General features: G+C 38.1%; 2 protein-coding genes across 3 annotated transcripts; one reads left to right on the top strand and one right to left on the bottom strand.

Annotated features, from left to right (window-relative positions):
* Nucleotides 1-285: 285 nt before the first annotated feature.
* LOC148636912 (uncharacterized) lies at nt 286-6,686 on the bottom strand. Its single transcript, XM_088623464.1, has 14 exons — nt 6,589-6,686; nt 5,925-5,983; nt 5,469-5,753; nt 5,266-5,364; nt 4,876-5,023; nt 4,479-4,780; nt 4,168-4,375; nt 3,935-4,066; nt 3,693-3,823; nt 3,398-3,604; nt 3,253-3,309; nt 2,958-3,163; nt 2,013-2,862; nt 286-1,902 (listed from the first exon to the last, which is right to left on the bottom strand). The coding sequence occupies exons 2-13, from the start codon at nt 5,957-5,959 to the stop codon at nt 2,237-2,239; spliced, it is 2,436 nt and encodes an 811-aa protein (XP_088479590.1). The 5' UTR covers nt 5,960-5,983; nt 6,589-6,686; the 3' UTR covers nt 286-1,902; nt 2,013-2,236.
* Nucleotides 6,687-7,967: 1,281 nt separating this feature from the next.
* LOC148636911 (uncharacterized) lies at nt 7,968-15,808 on the top strand. Of its 2 annotated transcripts, XR_015931804.1 has the most exons (15): nt 7,968-8,539; nt 9,146-9,204; nt 9,376-9,660; nt 9,764-9,880; nt 9,980-10,130; nt 10,261-10,562; nt 10,637-10,844; nt 11,415-11,546; nt 11,818-11,957; nt 12,498-12,704; nt 12,787-12,843; nt 12,931-13,148; nt 13,240-13,884; nt 14,194-14,771; nt 15,294-15,808. XR_015931804.1 is itself a non-coding variant. In XM_088623465.1 (14 exons), the coding sequence occupies exons 2-13, from the start codon at nt 9,170-9,172 to the stop codon at nt 13,863-13,865; spliced, it is 2,478 nt and encodes an 825-aa protein (XP_088479591.1). In that variant the 5' UTR covers nt 7,968-8,539; nt 9,146-9,169; the 3' UTR covers nt 13,866-13,888; nt 14,194-14,736. The 2 variants fall into 2 exon arrangements, 1 of the variants encoding a protein (XP_088479591.1); XM_088623465.1 differs by lacking the exon at nt 15,294-15,808 and having other exon boundaries at nt 13,240-13,888; nt 14,194-14,736.
* The last annotated feature ends 1,009 nt before the right edge of the window (nt 15,809-16,817 follow it).

Raw genomic sequence — 16,817 nt, 5'->3', positions numbered from 1 at the left:
ACTTAGTGCTTCTACTACTGGACATGGGGTAAATGATCATATTCACCCCCGGTCGCTTCACTAAACGCTCTTCACTAAACTTACCAAATTCTCAGAGTAGAGTTATCTGTGAATTCCTTTGACCTGCTGTGGTCTGCGCAATCGGTAAGAATCACAGAAGAATGAGGGGCCAATTTTAATGTATTGCAATCTTATAGTTTGTTTCATACATTTTTTAGTTATGAGATCAAAAATTAAAAAAAATGTTTTAATCCCAAAACAAGAAGCAGTCATTGTTCATGATGGTCACAATTAGAAGTTGTATTGAAATTATATAGATCATCAAAAAGTTTGAAAAAGCTAATTGCACAATAATGTTTATTATTTTTTGATAAATTGTGGCAATGAAATATGACAGCATTCACAACTAGTATAATTAAATTCAATTGATTTTTATATAACATCTTTCATAACAAGGTTGACCTGAGGCACTTAACATAGCTGGGTGATGATACATGATGTGAAAGAGTAAAAGCCAGAAGATAACTGAGGAGAGGAACCAAAAACTCCTTAGTTAGGAGGAAAAAAAAAACCTCTAGGGGTCCAAGATCAACTGGCTGCCCAACCCCTCTGGGTATGCTAACATTATACAATTAGAAAAATAGTTTGGAGGTTTTTCTGTATTATTGATTTCTTCTTCCAAAGGTGTTAGGCAGGTGAAAAGTTGTGATTTCGTCCTGAGCCACAGCACTGTCGTCGTGGTCATCACACCTCTTCATGTACATCCTTGCATCTTTTCTGGTAGTGAATGGCAGGTGACAGCTACAAAAAATAGCATATGCATAATCATTATGATTGTGTTGAAAACAAAATTAAAAAATAAAAGCCTAAGCAACTCTGTGCATTAATATTTCTAATATTCACAATTGTGAATCATTTAAAAATCGAATCCAGTAGAATTAGGCTGTGAAACTGATCACATGCCATAAGCCCTATTCAAATTCCTGACTGAATTTCCAGGATGGAGACAATTTTATTTTGTTTAAGAAACTGATCTCTGTCGGGAATAGAAAATTCCAGTTCAGTGATAGAAACTAGCCATGTTAGCAGATTATTGCTTTACAGTTTAAAAAGTAATTAATTAATGTGGTCACAAATAATATCTTGGCTTTTAGACCACAATATGCTTTTAACAGTTTACTGAAAAAATGTTTCCTGCAGTTTAGCTCCAAAATGAAAATGAAATGGTTTCATTTTGTGTATGTCAAGGGTGTCCACTGTATAGAAATTCAATTTTAAAACATTACTGAAATGACAAAGCACTGGAAATACAGGTCTATCTAACCTCTAACTCATTAACAATGTTCATTGCTGTTGTCCTTAAACTTTTCAGAAATTGTATTTAAGAAAATAAAGCCATTGTTCCCTAGACTCATCTTTTGTGTTCTGTTCGCTGTGAATCAGAAAGGTGCTGTTCTTGAAGTCCAGTCAGTCTCTGTTATCTTTCTTCCCAAGAGGAATTCCATCTAATTCCATCAAACTTCTTTCTCTTCTGCTCGCCTAAGGATGAACTGAAATGAAGCAATTAGTATTTCAGTGGCAGAAAATAGGCTGTCATATACACCTCTCCAGTGCTTTTGATGCACAAATGGTGTCCTGCCGAAACATTCTTCTGTTTGGTAATGTTGGGCAGTTTCAAATGAAGCTTATCGATATGATTATCAAAAATCTATTTTGTAGATAATGAAAGAAAATAATAATAGAATCAGAGTAAGAATTATTATCAAGACTTATCTTTCTGTTCTCTTTCAATAAGAACGGTGTCATTAATGAAGTCCAGTCGGTCTCATTCCTTCTCTCTTCCCAAGAGGCTGCCCATCTAATGCTGCTGAAAACTCCATTGTCCATTCTGGGAATGCTGTGCTGTTCAGATAGTGTCAACAAATTTCAAAAATGGTTGTTACAACATAATATGTTGTAACAATGATTTCAAAAAGAAACTACAGAAGCCTTACAAATTAAAAATATCTCACCGTGCCAATGTGTCTTCAGGCTTCCCACGTACAAAAAGGCCCAAGGACTCCAGCAGTCTTAGAACCACTGCCCTGTTTACCTCACCAGACACGATCTCTATTCTGTTGTTATCCACGATGACCGTTCTTCAGGTGATTTATCATGTCCTTCCTCGCCTGTTGTGAGGTCATCCTGATCTCCTCTGCCGTGGAGAGGCAGAGGAGATAAAAGCTTTATTTTATGATCATTCGTCCAACCACTCCAGAGATTGTCCTTCTCCATTAAACGACTTCCTGGAGACACCATAATCATATAGGAGCTCTTCTCCCACTGCAATCTCTCTTTTTGCCAAGAACAGAATTGTTATGTCAGTCTTTTCGTCAATTACAAAAGATTCTTTAATTGGTCTGAGGTTGGCTTTTTTGTTTGAATGATTAATGCGCCTTCCAATTGTGTCCATATCCGGGTGACAGGTGCAGTGTTCTTCACGCGAATCAATGCACATTTTTTGTTTAGGTCCATCAAAAAAGAATAGATATCCCATGTCTCCTTCTGCCATCTGTGCCATTAGGGCTTCTCCAGCTGTCTTTGTGATAACCTTGCCATGGTAATCACATACCACCTCTCCCTTCTGGAAACGCCTGGAAGTTACAACCTTCTTCCCTTTCACAGGATCGTCAACGATGTGCAGGCCTCTCCAGGTTTGGAGTTTTACCAGATTTTCAATGTCCTTGCCATTTGGTTGGACTTCTACATGCGGCCTCCAGTTCTGAAGTACCTCGGACACAGCTGGTGTATTGGTTGACCATCCCATTTTTTCTATATAATGGGTCACTTGGCTTTCTGTTGGTAAACGTCTATTGTATTGATCTGTAGTGAGAAATCAGAAATCCACCCAAAGAATATATCCAGTAATAGACTCTTGAAATATTACTCTTTAAAAAGGGAAGAAATCCTGTTCTTACCGAATATGTTCTGTTGCCTCCTTTTCCTCTGCTCAGCTCTCCATCTATTGTAACAGTGGCGATCGTGAATGCCGGTCACTCTCAGGCGCTCTTTCTTTCTGGGAGGCTGCCCATCTAATGTCACGGGAAACATCTGTATCAGCTTCTGGAAGGCTGCAGCACCATCCATCTTTGGGCATCTATATGCAGCAGCTGCCACAGTGGACCTATTTGTAAAAAGAAAACTTAAATATCTCAGATCTAAGATAGAGTGGCTAAAAGGTAACTGAAAGAGGGATATTAAATTAAAACTTACCGTATAGCAGCTGTACGTTCTTGTCCATAGCCTGAAGATTGCTCTCCTGATCCTGAACTGAAGTTTAACAAAAATATGAGAAATTTATGTTTATCTTAAATATTGACTTTCAAATACTGAATTTTGATATCACTGTGACACTTACAGAGATCCTGCTTCTACAATGCCATGAATTAGTTCGCTGGCTGAGCACATGTCCTCATCTGTCAGCCTTCTGGCTAGGTTTTCAACAGTTCCATTTGAAACACCTAAATAATCATTCAGGATAGTTTTCTGATCAATAGGTAGCTTCTTTATTTCCATTTCAAATGCCCTTCTTGCAACATAGCAAGTAATCAGTGGTAGGTGGTACCTGCAAAACAAACATATAAAATAGTTGTTTTCAAGCCCCAGAAAAGTGAAAGGAAAATACATCAAAATAATTATATAATTCAATTTACTTCTCATGCAGTCTTCGCAGATCATAGGTAGGATTGTGAACTGGTTCTCCTCCCGCATACACAAAAAAATGTTCTATTTCCATCCTGCAGTTTGCATCACAGCGTAAGTTAATGAAGTAGCAGTGAAACATCTGAGAAAATAAAAAAAATAAAAATGCAGTTTAAATGCAGTATTCTTCACATACCATTGAATGCTAAAGACAGTTTTTAGCAATGAAATCTCAATAAAACCTCCAACTCACCTTTTCCTCTTCTTCATTTAGTGCAAAGGAAGCTAGTCGCTGAGTTGCAGCCATGCGCTCTTTGACAGAGATTATTACCCTGTTTTGGCCACTTTTATTCACAACAATTTTTCGCTGTATCCAATCCAGGACCTGAATTCAGAAGATTTTTTTAATACAAATATTAATTAAATACAATTTCTCGAAAAGAACATCTATAATCAAAATTCTCGGTTGTATGAAGGGATGCTTACTGTCATATTCTTTACCACCCCTGGGCGCTGAAGGTGCTTCAGCTGGAGAATGGCCTGCAGGTAAAGCATCACAACAATCCGCTCACTTGTGGTGATGTCTGCAGAGGTGTGCGTCTTGCTCAGTATCCGCTGCACATCTTTCTTTGCAACACTCAACACCTTCAAGCAATCGCTTAGTTTAGGTGGAGGACTCTGCAGCTGTGTTAGTCTGGGGGAGAGAGAGCAATACTATCAGCCTCCAAAAGGCAACATTTATGTGTTTGAATAGAAAAGCAAGTACAAGTTGAACCAACATTTAATAAGTAAAGTACCTCTTTCTGGTTATTTCCTGTCTGACACTCTTGTTGTTTCTCTTTTTTATGTCCTTTAGATTGCTCTGGAAGTCTATTAAACCCTTAGCTAGACTGCGATCCTCCACTTGCAGGTTAGTGTTTTTTCGGATGAAGAGCAGGAATCTGTTGATATTAATGATATAACCTGCAATGGTCTGGTGAGACAGCCCAGTCATCTTCAACTGGGAAACAAATGTCTGCATTTTGGAAATGTCCTTCAGAAAACTTAAGGAAACTTCCGATGGATCCGTAAAAAACAGGAACCTGGAGACATTTTCAACCTGAAAAACACATATAGAGGAAGTCATTATTTTTATGACCAACATCCGTGGTATGTGAAGTTTAAGCCGAGTAAAACCATGTAGCAAATACCTACCTCCTTGGAGCAGTTTACCATTCCCAGGCCCTGGATAAGGTATTGTTTAAATCCAGCCAGGAGAGGAGAATCAAGAGAGTGTTTTCTGTAAAGTCCAGCCAGGGCAACTCTTTTTCGGAGAGCTTTTAGATTACCTTTAACTGACACCCTGTAGATATAAGACACATGGACGATAACATGTATTATAAGTGTTTCCGTTTTCTTAGTTGGCTTCTGGGAGAAAATGGCTTTAGATGTGGCCCTGTGTGAATATGTATATCTACCAATTCACTGACATCCCAAATAAGGCTACATTTTTTCTTGCCTCTGTGAAACAAAATCTAATTTTATACATACAACGTGCAAATAAAAAATAAAGCACAAGAAACCCTATTGAGCAGAGAGTCTTACTGTTCCCCATCTTCCCCTTCCTCCTCCGCTTCTGCTTCAGTTTCTGGAGCAGCCTCTGGCATCTCTTCCTCCTGGACAGTGGCCTCTTGCTCAGGGCCGCTGGAATGCAGGTAGATTCTTTTCAACATGCTTTTACATAATATGTTGTAACAATGATTTAAAAAAAAAAACTACAGAAGCCTTACAAATTAAAAATATCTCACCTTGCCAATGTGTCTTCAGGCTTCCCACGTACAAAAAGGCCCAAGGACTCCAGCAGTCTTACAACCACTGCCCTGTTTGCCTCACCAGACACGATCTCTATTCTGTTGTAATCCACGATGACCCCGTTCTTCAGGAGATTTATCATGTCCTCCCTCGCCTGTTGAGAGGCCATCCTGATCTCTTCTGCCGTGGCGTGCTTCATACACGCCCTCTTCAAGTGAGCAGGAAGCTGATCAAAAGTATTCAGGCACATCTTGCACACCAGGGGAATCCTCGCGGGTTTCCTTTGAAAATAAATAATACCATCTGTGTATAGAAACAAGCTAAGACTGATTTCTTAAATTATCCTTAATTTTCTCTCTCATAGTTTGAGCATAATGATTTTATTGCATTTATATAAGAATTGCTCATTGCTCCAAAATAAATAATGGTTTCATAAAAAAGTGAACACTTACTTGGTCTCAGTCACAGACTTTCCAATAGAAGCCATTGTGGAGTTCAGCAACTGCAGGTCCTAGAAGTGGGGAAGGAATTGTAAAAGAGAAATTGACTTACAATACAGAAAGAATGGCTGAGGGTCACTGAAATATATATATATACAAATTCCAAAGACTGAGTCCATACAGGAACAACTACCTTTCATATTCAGTATAAGATGGAGAGATGAATTGGCCCTGAAAATCCACTGCAATGAGAAACTGCTCCTGCCATTGTATATGAACAAACATACATTCTCATCTATATTCATTTGCAGTTACACTATTGCAATTAATCTGTATCCATTCTGCATTCATATCTACTAGAAAGAGCTCTCAATTAATTAAATGCCCCATTGAACTGGCCCTGATTATACAATGCAAGGAGAAGTCTTCTAAGCCAATACTTGCAACCAGAAAGAGGCTGTATTTCAATTATACAATATACAAAACAATACCATTTAACACAAAGATATATTCCACACCTCAGCATGCACATGATGAGATTCTTGATATTAGATTAGTAGAAACAATATCAATGCACTGAGAGACGCTTAAGAATAAAGATGCATCTGCCTGACTGCATATTAGTTTTAAAAGGTTATCAGCAAATGCATTTAAAAGTAAAAATGTAAAGTCTTACCTCTTGATCGTAGTGGTGATTCAATATCCAGGACCTTAGTCAAGTCTCAGAGTTACTGTACCTCCTGTCTCGATTGCAGGTGAAAGTGAAAGGTATATTGCACTCAGCAGAAATATACCCCGAGCAAAGACTCCACCCCTCCCAGGAAACAGCACTTCCCTTTGGCAAAGCAGTGGGTGGAGGAAGCCTTTGTTACCATTATCAAACACTGAAATCGTTATAATTTAATTTTAAAAACATGGCTAAGCATAGTTTCAAGCATTAACATCCAAAGCACCTGTCTTAGGTGGGGCCAGTAGTTAGCCAAGCCATCTGAAAGATTTAGCATTTCCAAAGATGTATTTTGTAAGCCAGGTTCAATCATTACCATCCAAAGTATCGGTCTTCCCTTGGGGCAAGAGAGTTTCCTGTCTAGGAAACAGGACACATAGGAAACCCAAAGACAGACATATTTGTAAATGCTAATTCTTTTAATGCTGTTTTCTGGGAGGGGTTGAGTCTTTGCTCGGGGTAACTTAAAATACTAGAAAAGTCATGTTCTATGGTACAAGATAAATACAAAACTTTAGCTTTTATTTTAATTAGATAATTTAATTCAGTCCCATTTGCCTGTTTCACAACTGATCGGATTTTACTAGAGATTCTGTTTGGGATTCAGATGTGCATTCGGACAGCAATCCCTTTCAAGAAATGATACATCTCCATGCATGTGATAATCTTCCTTATATCATATAGTGCGTCTTTTGGACACTTTGTGGGCTTGAAATACAAAGAAAGTCATGTTCTATGGTCAAGACAAATACATAACTTTAGCTTTTATTTTAATTAGATAATTTAATTCAGTCCCATTTGCCTGTTTCACAAATGATCGGATTTTACTAGAGATTCTGTTTGGGATTCAGATGTGCATTCGGACAGCAATCCCTTTCAAGAAATGATACATCTCCATGCATGTGATAATCTTCCTTATATCATGTAGTGCGTCTTTTGGACCCTTTGTGGGCTTGAAATACAAAGAAAGTCATGTTCTATGGTACAAGATAAATACAAAGCTTTAGCTTTTATTTTAATTAGATAATTTAATTCAGTCCCATTTGCCTGTTTCACAAATGATCAGATTTTACTAGAGATTCTGTTTGGGATTCAGATGTGCATTCGGACAGCAATCCCTTTCAAGAAATGATACTTTCTGGGTGAGGTCAAAGGTGCTTTAACACTGTATTTAGGATGTGTTTGCAGTTATTCTGTGTCTCTAGGTTCAACACAGTGATATATATATATATATGCTCACTGATTTTTTTGGTACATGCCCAGGCCAGTAAGCAGTCTGAGGATTTATTTCCATACGGCATAGACCAGTAAATCAGTGAAGTAGTGCAACACACTGGATCATTATATTAGTAGAATTCGGCCCGGGCCTCCTGGTCCCCCGCCGGGGCCTGGCTCATTTATTAATCGTTAATCGTTATAATTTAATTTTAAAAACATGGCTAAGCATGGGTTTAAAGTATATTCAACAGTGCAGGTGCATTCAAAAAAACAGAGTTTCCCAAGCCCTCGGAAAGAATTAGCATTTTCAAAGATGTTTAGTTTCAAGCATTAACATCCAAAGCACCTGTCTTAGGTAGGGCCAGTAGTTAGCCAAGCCATCTGAAAGATTTAGCATTTCCAAAGATGTATTTTGTAAGCCAGGTTCAATCATTACCATCCAAAGTATCGGTCTTCCCTTGGGGTTTAGGAAACAGGACACACAGGAAACCCAAAGATAGACATCTTTGTAAATGATAATTTTTTAATGCTGTTTTCTGGGAGGGGTTAAGTCTTTGCTCGGGGTAACTTTCTGCTGAGTGCAATATACCTTTCACTTTTCACCTGCAATCGAGACAGGAGGTACAGTAACTCTGAGACTTGACTAAGGTCCTGGATATTGAATCACCACTACGATCAAGAGGTAAGACTTTACATTTTTACTTTTAAATGCATTTGCTGATAACCTTTTAAAACTAATATGCAGTCAGGCAGATGCATCTTTATTCTTAAGCGTCTCTCAGTGCATTGATATTGTTTCTACTAATCTAATATCAAGAATCTCATCATGTGCATGCTGAGGTGTGGAATATATCTTTGTGTTAAATGGTATTGCTTTGTATATTGTATAATTGAAATACAGCCTCTTTCTGGTTGCAAGTATTGGCTTAGAAGACTTCTCCTTGCATTGTATAATCAGGGCCAGTTCAATGGGGCATTTAATTAATTGAGAGCTCTTTCTAGTAGATATGAATGCAGAATGGATACAGATTAATTGCAATAGTGTAACTGCAAATGAATATAGATGAGAATGTATGTTTGTTCATATACAATGGCAGGAGCAGTTTCTCATTGCAGTGGATTTTCAGGGCCAATTCATCTCTCCATCTTATACTGAATATGAAAGGTAGTTGTTCCTATATGGACTCAGTCTTTGGAATTTGTAAATATATATATTTCAGTGATCCCTGAGCCATTCTTTTTGTATTGTAAGTCAATTTCTCTTTTAAAATTCCTTCCCCACTTCTAGGACCTGCAGTTGCTGAACTCCACAATGGCTCCTATTGGAAAGTCTGTGACTGAGACCAAGTAAGTGTTCACTTTTTTATGAAACCATTATTTATTTTGGAGCAATGAGCAATTCTTATATAAATGCAATAAAATCATTATGCCCAAACTATGAGAGAGAACATTAAGGATAATTTAAGAAATCAGTCTTAGTTTGTTTCTATACACAGATGGTATTATTTATTTTCAAAGGAAACCCACGAGGATTCCCCTGGTGTGCAAGATGTGCCTGAATACTTTTGATCAGCTTCCTGCTCACTTGAAGAGGGCGTGTATGAAGCACGCCACGGCAGAAGAGATCAGGATGGCCTCTCAACAGGCGAGGAAGGACATGATAAATCTCCTGAAGAACGGGGTCATCGTGGATTACAACAGAATAGAGATCGTGTCTGGTGAGGCAAACAGGGCAGTGGTTGTAAGACTGCTGGAGTCCTTGGGCCTTTTTGTACGTGGGAAGCCTAAAGACACATTGGCACGGTGAGATATTTTTAATTTGTAAGGCTTCTATAGTTTCTTTTTGAAATCATTGTTACAACATATTATGTAAAAGCATGTTGAAAAGAATCTACCTGCATTCCAGCGGCCCTGAGCAAGAGGCCGCTGTCCATGAGGAAGAGATGCCAGAGGCTGCTCCAGAAACTGAAGCAGAAGCGGAGGAGGAAGGGGAAGATGTGAGCTCTGAAGAACTCTATCAGCAGTAAGACTTTTTATTTTTCAGATGTATCTATTTGTTACTAAAATTCGAATTTGTCTTATAGGTATAAAATGTTTAAACCGTTGTTTTATATCCTTACAGGCCCCGAGTAGTTAAAAAGTATCAGCAGGCTCTCCGGAAGAGAGTGGCCCAAGCTGGACTCTATAGAAAGCACTCCCTGGATGCTCCTCTCCTGATTGGATTCAAACAGTACCTTACCAAGGATCTGGGAGTGGCAAATTATTCTCAGGAGGTATTTATTTTTTAATGGCATTTAAAATTAAGCAGTGGTATCTTCATTGTACATGTTTTTATTCCTTAGCTTAAAATTCACCCATGTGAAATGATGTCAGCCATAAACATCATGACTCTATATTTTTCAGGTAGATAATGTTTCCAGATTCCTGTTTTTTATGGATCAGACAGCACCTTCCTTAAATTTTGTAAAGGACATCAGGAAAACACGTGATTTTTTTAACGAAATGAAGACAATTGGACTTTCTCACCAAACAATTGCAAATTACATCAAGAACATTAATCGTTTTCTGCGCTACATCCTGAATGCCACCAATGTTAGAGTGATGGATCCCACCCTGGCTAACTTCATCATCAACTTCCAGAGTATTCTAAAGGATGTTCAGAGGAAAAACAGCAAGGATGTCACACAAGAAATTACCAGAAAGAGGTACTTTTCATTTTAAACTTTTTTTACAAAGTTTTACAAAGATGATGTTGATAACATTACTCTTTCTCCCACAGATACAGACAGTTGCAGCAACCTGAACCAAATACCACAGAATGTTGGAAGGTGTTAAGGGTTGCAAAGAAAGATGTGTTGCACGTACTGGGCAAGACATACAGCTCTGAAGAAATCACTGGAGCAGAGCAGCTTCTTGTGATGTATTACCTGCAGGCCGTTCTCCAGCTGAAGCACCTGCAGCGGCCGGGGGTGGTTAAGAATATGACAGTACGTATCCCTTCATACAACATAAAAAGTAAATGTTATACACACACATATATATGGGATTCTTACAGTGTAACAAAACAGTTCTTTCCAGACCCTATGCGGTGACACCATCCAGAATTGTGAGGAAACACTGGGGAAAAAATCATGCAGGAATACAGGGATGAAAACAGGGGGGCATGTCCATGCAGTGCTGGTGATCCGGGGAAGTGTGGCCGAGGCAAACAATCCAAAGAATAAGTCCAAGGAAGAATCCCAAAAAAAAGCAAAGGTCCATGGCCATGTAATCTATCCAAAAACCAGGCATTAAAAACAGGTGCCGGGTCGGGACCGGCAGGGGGAACAGGAGCAGGAAGCTAAAAACACAACGGAGCCAGGCACAATGTGGAGATCAGGTACAGAGCCTCGAGTGAAGTGAGCGCCTGGCTTTTAAAGTTGAAGTGAAACAGGGTAGGAACAAGGAACAGATGCGAGGAATGAGGCAAATGAGGAAGGGCTTGAGCGCCCTTAAGAGTAGGGGTTTGCGATTGTGATACAGGTTGGCATATTTATTTTATTTTCTTGCTATTACAGGTTGAGGAATGGATGCAAAGAAAGAGTGTTGTTTCACCAAGTGGACAAAAAATGGTCATAATTGGTGTGAAAGAGCACAAAACTGCATCACAGCAATTGGCGTCCTTTGCATTGAATGAAGAAGAGGAACATGTAAGTTGATGGCTACACTGAAATACCCCTTAAGGGTTGTGGTAGAACTGGAACCTTCCTGTCAAGCGGTGGGTGCAAAGCAGAGTAACACACATAATGTGACACCAGTCCATCACAAGACACACAGACTTAAACCACAGGCAATTTTCATAGAAGCCAATTAAAATACATGTTAATATAGAAAAAAAGACCTCTCCCTGTATAGCTACCATCATTTGCAATATCTAAGAATATTTGGAATGTACCATAATTGCATTTTGTTTTCCATCAGATGTTTCATGTGTACTTCACACAACTGCGCTCTAATGCCAAGGACAGCAGCTGTGGACAGGAGGAAGAGAAGTTTTTCATTTCATCTAATGGAGATCCTATTTACAATCCTTCCAACGACTTGAGAAGACTGCATAAGAAGTAAGCAGAATAATATTATAATAATAATAATAATAATAATAATAATAATAATAATAATAATAATAATATAAATTAAATATATACATATTTAATATAAACTGATGGGAAAAAAGCAACACCTCCACACTCTGCCCCCAGCCTGCAGCATGCCAATGGCTCCCTTCCTCTTTTCTGGTGACATTCGAGGCATTATGGAATGCACAGACAACTGACTAGGTGTGGCCTTTTCCTTGCTGTGACCTAAGCTTTGAATTAAGTCTTTTTAAAAGGTGACCTGTTTCTGACAATGTTTCACCTGGACCTCATTGTAGTGCACCTAATGAGCTTTTGCGTGATTGCCAAGTTGCAATGCCTCACTGTACTAGCTGTATTGCTGGTCAGACAAATTGACAACTTTTTGTGAAAGTACATAAGCTATAACTATAGTAACTAAAGTATAGTATTATTATTCCGGAAAATGTTGTATTTCTTTTGTCCATCAGCATCTTTTTTTTTGGTGAGTTGGAAATGATCACATATGCTTGCTTGTTTATTTTGTAGGTACTGCTTGCCATTCATTACTAGCCAGGTTGCCAGGAGGGCATTTGAGACGGCCGCAATAAATGTAACAGATGCACAGAAGAGCATTGTTGCGGATTATTTAGCCCATTCCAATTCTACGGCAGAGAAACATTATAGAATGCTGACACATGCCAACATCTGCTCAGCAATCGAAGTGATTGAAGGCTTTGCAGAAGAAGGATCGCAGTAAGTGTCACTGTGATCTCAAAATGAGTAAACAAAATCATTATCTCCCAAAAACTACAATTGCTTATTTTTTTAACTTCAGGTCAAGCTCAGGGGAGCAAACATCAGACTCTGAACAACAATGCACACCAATTGTGGAGTAAGTTGGAATCTAATATCCCATTTTCATTCATTTTTTCATTGTGTTACAAAGACCTGTGATATTTTATTTAAATATTTACAACAGATCAAGGTCAAGATCAACTATGGCAGCTGCAGGATTTACTTCTACGAAGTTGAATGATTCTACAGCCTTCCAACAACTGATACAGGTGTTTCCGGTGACATTAGATGGACAGCTTCCCAAAAAGAAGAAGCGTGTTAGCCTGACTGGAAGTCATGACCGTCACTGTTATGACAGGTGGAGAACAGAGCAGAGGAAGATGAGACAGCAGAATATTATTGGTAAATGTACAAGTCAATTATTTTCACCAACAAACACTTAATGTAAGTTTAGAATATATTCTGAGAATGTATATTGTCGTTTTCTTTTCAGACCATTACCCTAGACACTTACCAACAGAAAGACAGGTAACCTGCTATATTCAAAAGATGGGATGGTCAGCCAATGCATCAACAGCATCTGATGTTCTTGAGAAGTGGAAGCCAAACTTGGAACTGCCACCAAATGATAATAAAATTAAAAAGTTGGTAAAGCGTCAAAGCTGGAAAGGCCTGCACATCGTTGTCGATCCTGTGAAAGGGAAGAAGGTCTTGACTTCCAGACGTTTCCAGAAGGGAGAGGTTGTGTGTGATTTTCATGGTGAGGTCATCACAAAGACAGCTGCAGAAGCCCTAATGGAACAGATGCCAGAAGGAGGAATGAAATATTTATTCTTTTTTGATGGACCTGTACAAAAAATGTGCATTGATGCTCGTGGTGAACACTGCACCTGTCATCCAGATAAGGAGACGATCGGAAGGCAGATACATTTCTCTAAGAAAAAGGACAACATCAGACCTGTATTAGAGACATTCATAATCAACGAACAGCCCATCCTGACAATTCTGTTTTTGGCAAAGAGGGATATTGCTGAAAGAGAAGAGCTCCTCTTTGATTTCAGTGTTTCAAGAAAATCATTTCAAGGAGAAGAACAGCCTCTGGAGTGGTTGGATCACTAAGCATTTAAAACAATACGTAGTAGGTATATGAAAGTACATGTTTTGCAGATATTTATTTTCTTGTAGCTTGAAATTATGGTTAGAATTCTGTTTATTTTATTGTCTAGAATATGGCATTTCTCATTCTCATCTGCAAGTATAGCAAGTATATTGGGGGGGGGGGGGGGGGTATGAGATGCCCAACAAATGATTTTCAGAAGAGCATAGAGCCAAATTAAATACCCCAGTCATTTGTTACTGCTTAAAAATGCCACATGCTTTAAACAAAACAAAAAAAAGATTTAAAGATGTGAACCATTTTTGAAATTTGTTGACACTATCTGAACAGCACAGCATTCCCAGAATGGACAATGGAGTTTTCAGCAGCATTAGATGGGCAGCCTCTTGGGAAGAGAGAAGGAATGAGACCGACTGGACTTCATTAATGACACCGTTCTTATTGAAAGAGAACAGAAAGATAAGTCTTGATAATAATTCTTACTCTGATTCTATTATTATTTTCTTTCATTATCTACAAAATAGATTTTTGATAATCATATCAATAAGCTTCATTTGAAACTGCCCAACATTACCAAACAGAAGAATGTTTCGGCAGGACACCATTTGTGCATCAAAAGCACTGGAGAGGTGTATATGACAGCCTATTTTCTGCCACTGAAATACTAATTGCTTCATTTCAGTTCATCCTTAGGCGAGCAGAAGAGAAAGAAGTTTGATGGAATTAGATGGAATTCCTCTTGGGAAGAAAGATAACAGAGACTGACTGGACTTCAAGAACAGCACCTTTCTGATTCACAGCGAACAGAACACAAAAGATGAGTCTAGGGAACAATGGCTTTATTTTCTTAAATACAATTTCTGAAAAGTTTAAGGACAACAGCAATGAACATTGTTAATGAGTTAGAGGTTAGATAGACCTGTATTTCCAGTGCTTTGTCATTTCAGTAATGTTTTAAAATTGAATTTCTATACAGTGGACACCCTTGACATACACAAAATGAAACCATTTCATTTTCATTTTGGAGATAAACTCCAGGAAACATTTTTTCAGTAAACTGTTAAAAGCATATTGTGGTCTGAAAGCCAAGATATTATTTGTGACCACATTAATTAATTACTTTTTAAACTGTAAAGCAATAATCTGCTAACATGGCTAGTTTCTATCACTGAACTGGGATTTCTATTTCCGACAGAGATCAGTTTCTTAAACAAAATAAAATTGTCTCCATCCTGGAAATTCAGTCAGGAATTTGAATAGGGCTTATGGCATTTGATCAGTTTCACAGCCTGATTCTACTGGATTCGATTTTTAAATAATTCACAATTGTGAATATTAGAAATATTAATGCACAGAGTTGCTTAGGCTTTTATTTTTTAATTTTGTTTTCAACACAATCATAATGATTATGCATATGCTATTTTTTGTAGCTGTCACCTGCCATTCACTACCAGAAAAGATGCAAGGATGTACATGAAGAGGTGTGATGACCACGACGACAGTGCTGTGGCTCAGGACGAAATCACAAATTTTCACCTGCCTAACACCTTTGGAAGAAGAAATCAATAATACAGAAAAACCTCCAAACTATTTTTCTAATTGTATAATGTTAGCATACCCAGAGGGGTTGGGAAGCCAGTTGATCTTGGACCCCTAGAGGTTTTTTTTTCCTCCTAACTAAGGAGTTTTTGGTTCCTCTCCTCAGTTATCTTCTGGCTTTTACTCTTTCACATCATGTATCATCACCCAGCTATGTTAAGTGCCTCAGGTCAACCTTGTTATGAAAGATGTTATATAAAAATCAATTGAATTTAATTATACTAGTTGTGAATGCTGTCATATTTCATTGCCACAATTTATCAAAAAATAATAAACATTATTGTGCAATTAGCTTTTTCAAACTTTTTGATGATCTATATAATTTCAATACAACTTCTAATTGTGACCATCATGAACAATGACTGCTTCTTGTTTTGGGATTAAAACATTTTTTTTTTAATTTTTGATCTCATAACTAAAAAATGTATGAAACAAACTATAAGATTGCAATACATTAAAATTGGCCCCTCATTCTTCTGTGATTCTTACCGATTGCGCAGACCACAGCAGGTCAAAGGAATTCACAGATAACTCTACTCTGAGAATTTGGAAAATTAAGTGAAGAGCGTTTAGTGAAGCGACCGGGGGTGAATATGATCATTTACCCCAGTAGAAGCTACTGGGGCCGGTAGTTTGCAAAGACTCCACCCCTCCCAGGAAACAGCACTTCCCTTTGGCAAAGCAGTGGGTGGAGGAAGCCTTTGTTACCATTATCAAACACTGAAATCGTTATAATTTAATTTAAAAAACATGGCTAAGCATGGGTTTAAAGTATATTCAACAGTGCAGGTGCATTCAAAGAAATAGAGTTTCCCAAGCCCTCGGAAAGAATTAGCATTTTCAAAGATGTTGAGTTTCAAGCATTAACATCCAAAGCACCTGTCTTAGGTAGGGCCAGTAGTTAGCCAAGCCATCTGAAAGATTTAGCATTTCCAAAGATGTATTTTGTAAGCCAGGTTCAATCATTACCATCCAAAGTATCGGTCTTCCCTTGGGGTTTAGGAAACAGGACACACAGGAAACCCAAAGATAGACATCTTTGTAAATGATAATTCTTTTAATGCTGTTTTCTGGGAGGGGTTGAGTCTTTGCTCGGGGTAACTTAAAATACTAGAAAAGTCATGTTCTATGGTACAAGATAAATACAAAACTTTAGCTTTTATTTTAATTAGATAATTTAATTCAGTCCCATTTGCCTGTTTCACAACTGATCGGATTTTACTAGAGATTCTGTTTGGGATTCAGATGTGCATTCGGACAGCAATCCCTTTCAAGAAATGATACATCTCCATGCATGTGATAATCTTCCTTATATCATATAGTGCGTCTTTTGGACACTTTGTGGGCTTGAAATA

The sequence above is a fragment of the Lepisosteus platostomus genome, unplaced genomic scaffold, assembly GCF_059453375.1.
Source record: "Lepisosteus platostomus isolate fLepPlt1 unplaced genomic scaffold, fLepPlt1.hap1 Scaffold_142_H1, whole genome shotgun sequence".
Classification (NCBI taxonomy): domain Eukaryota; kingdom Metazoa; phylum Chordata; class Actinopteri; order Semionotiformes; family Lepisosteidae; genus Lepisosteus; species Lepisosteus platostomus.
This window is presented reverse-complemented; position numbering and strand designations above follow the sequence as displayed.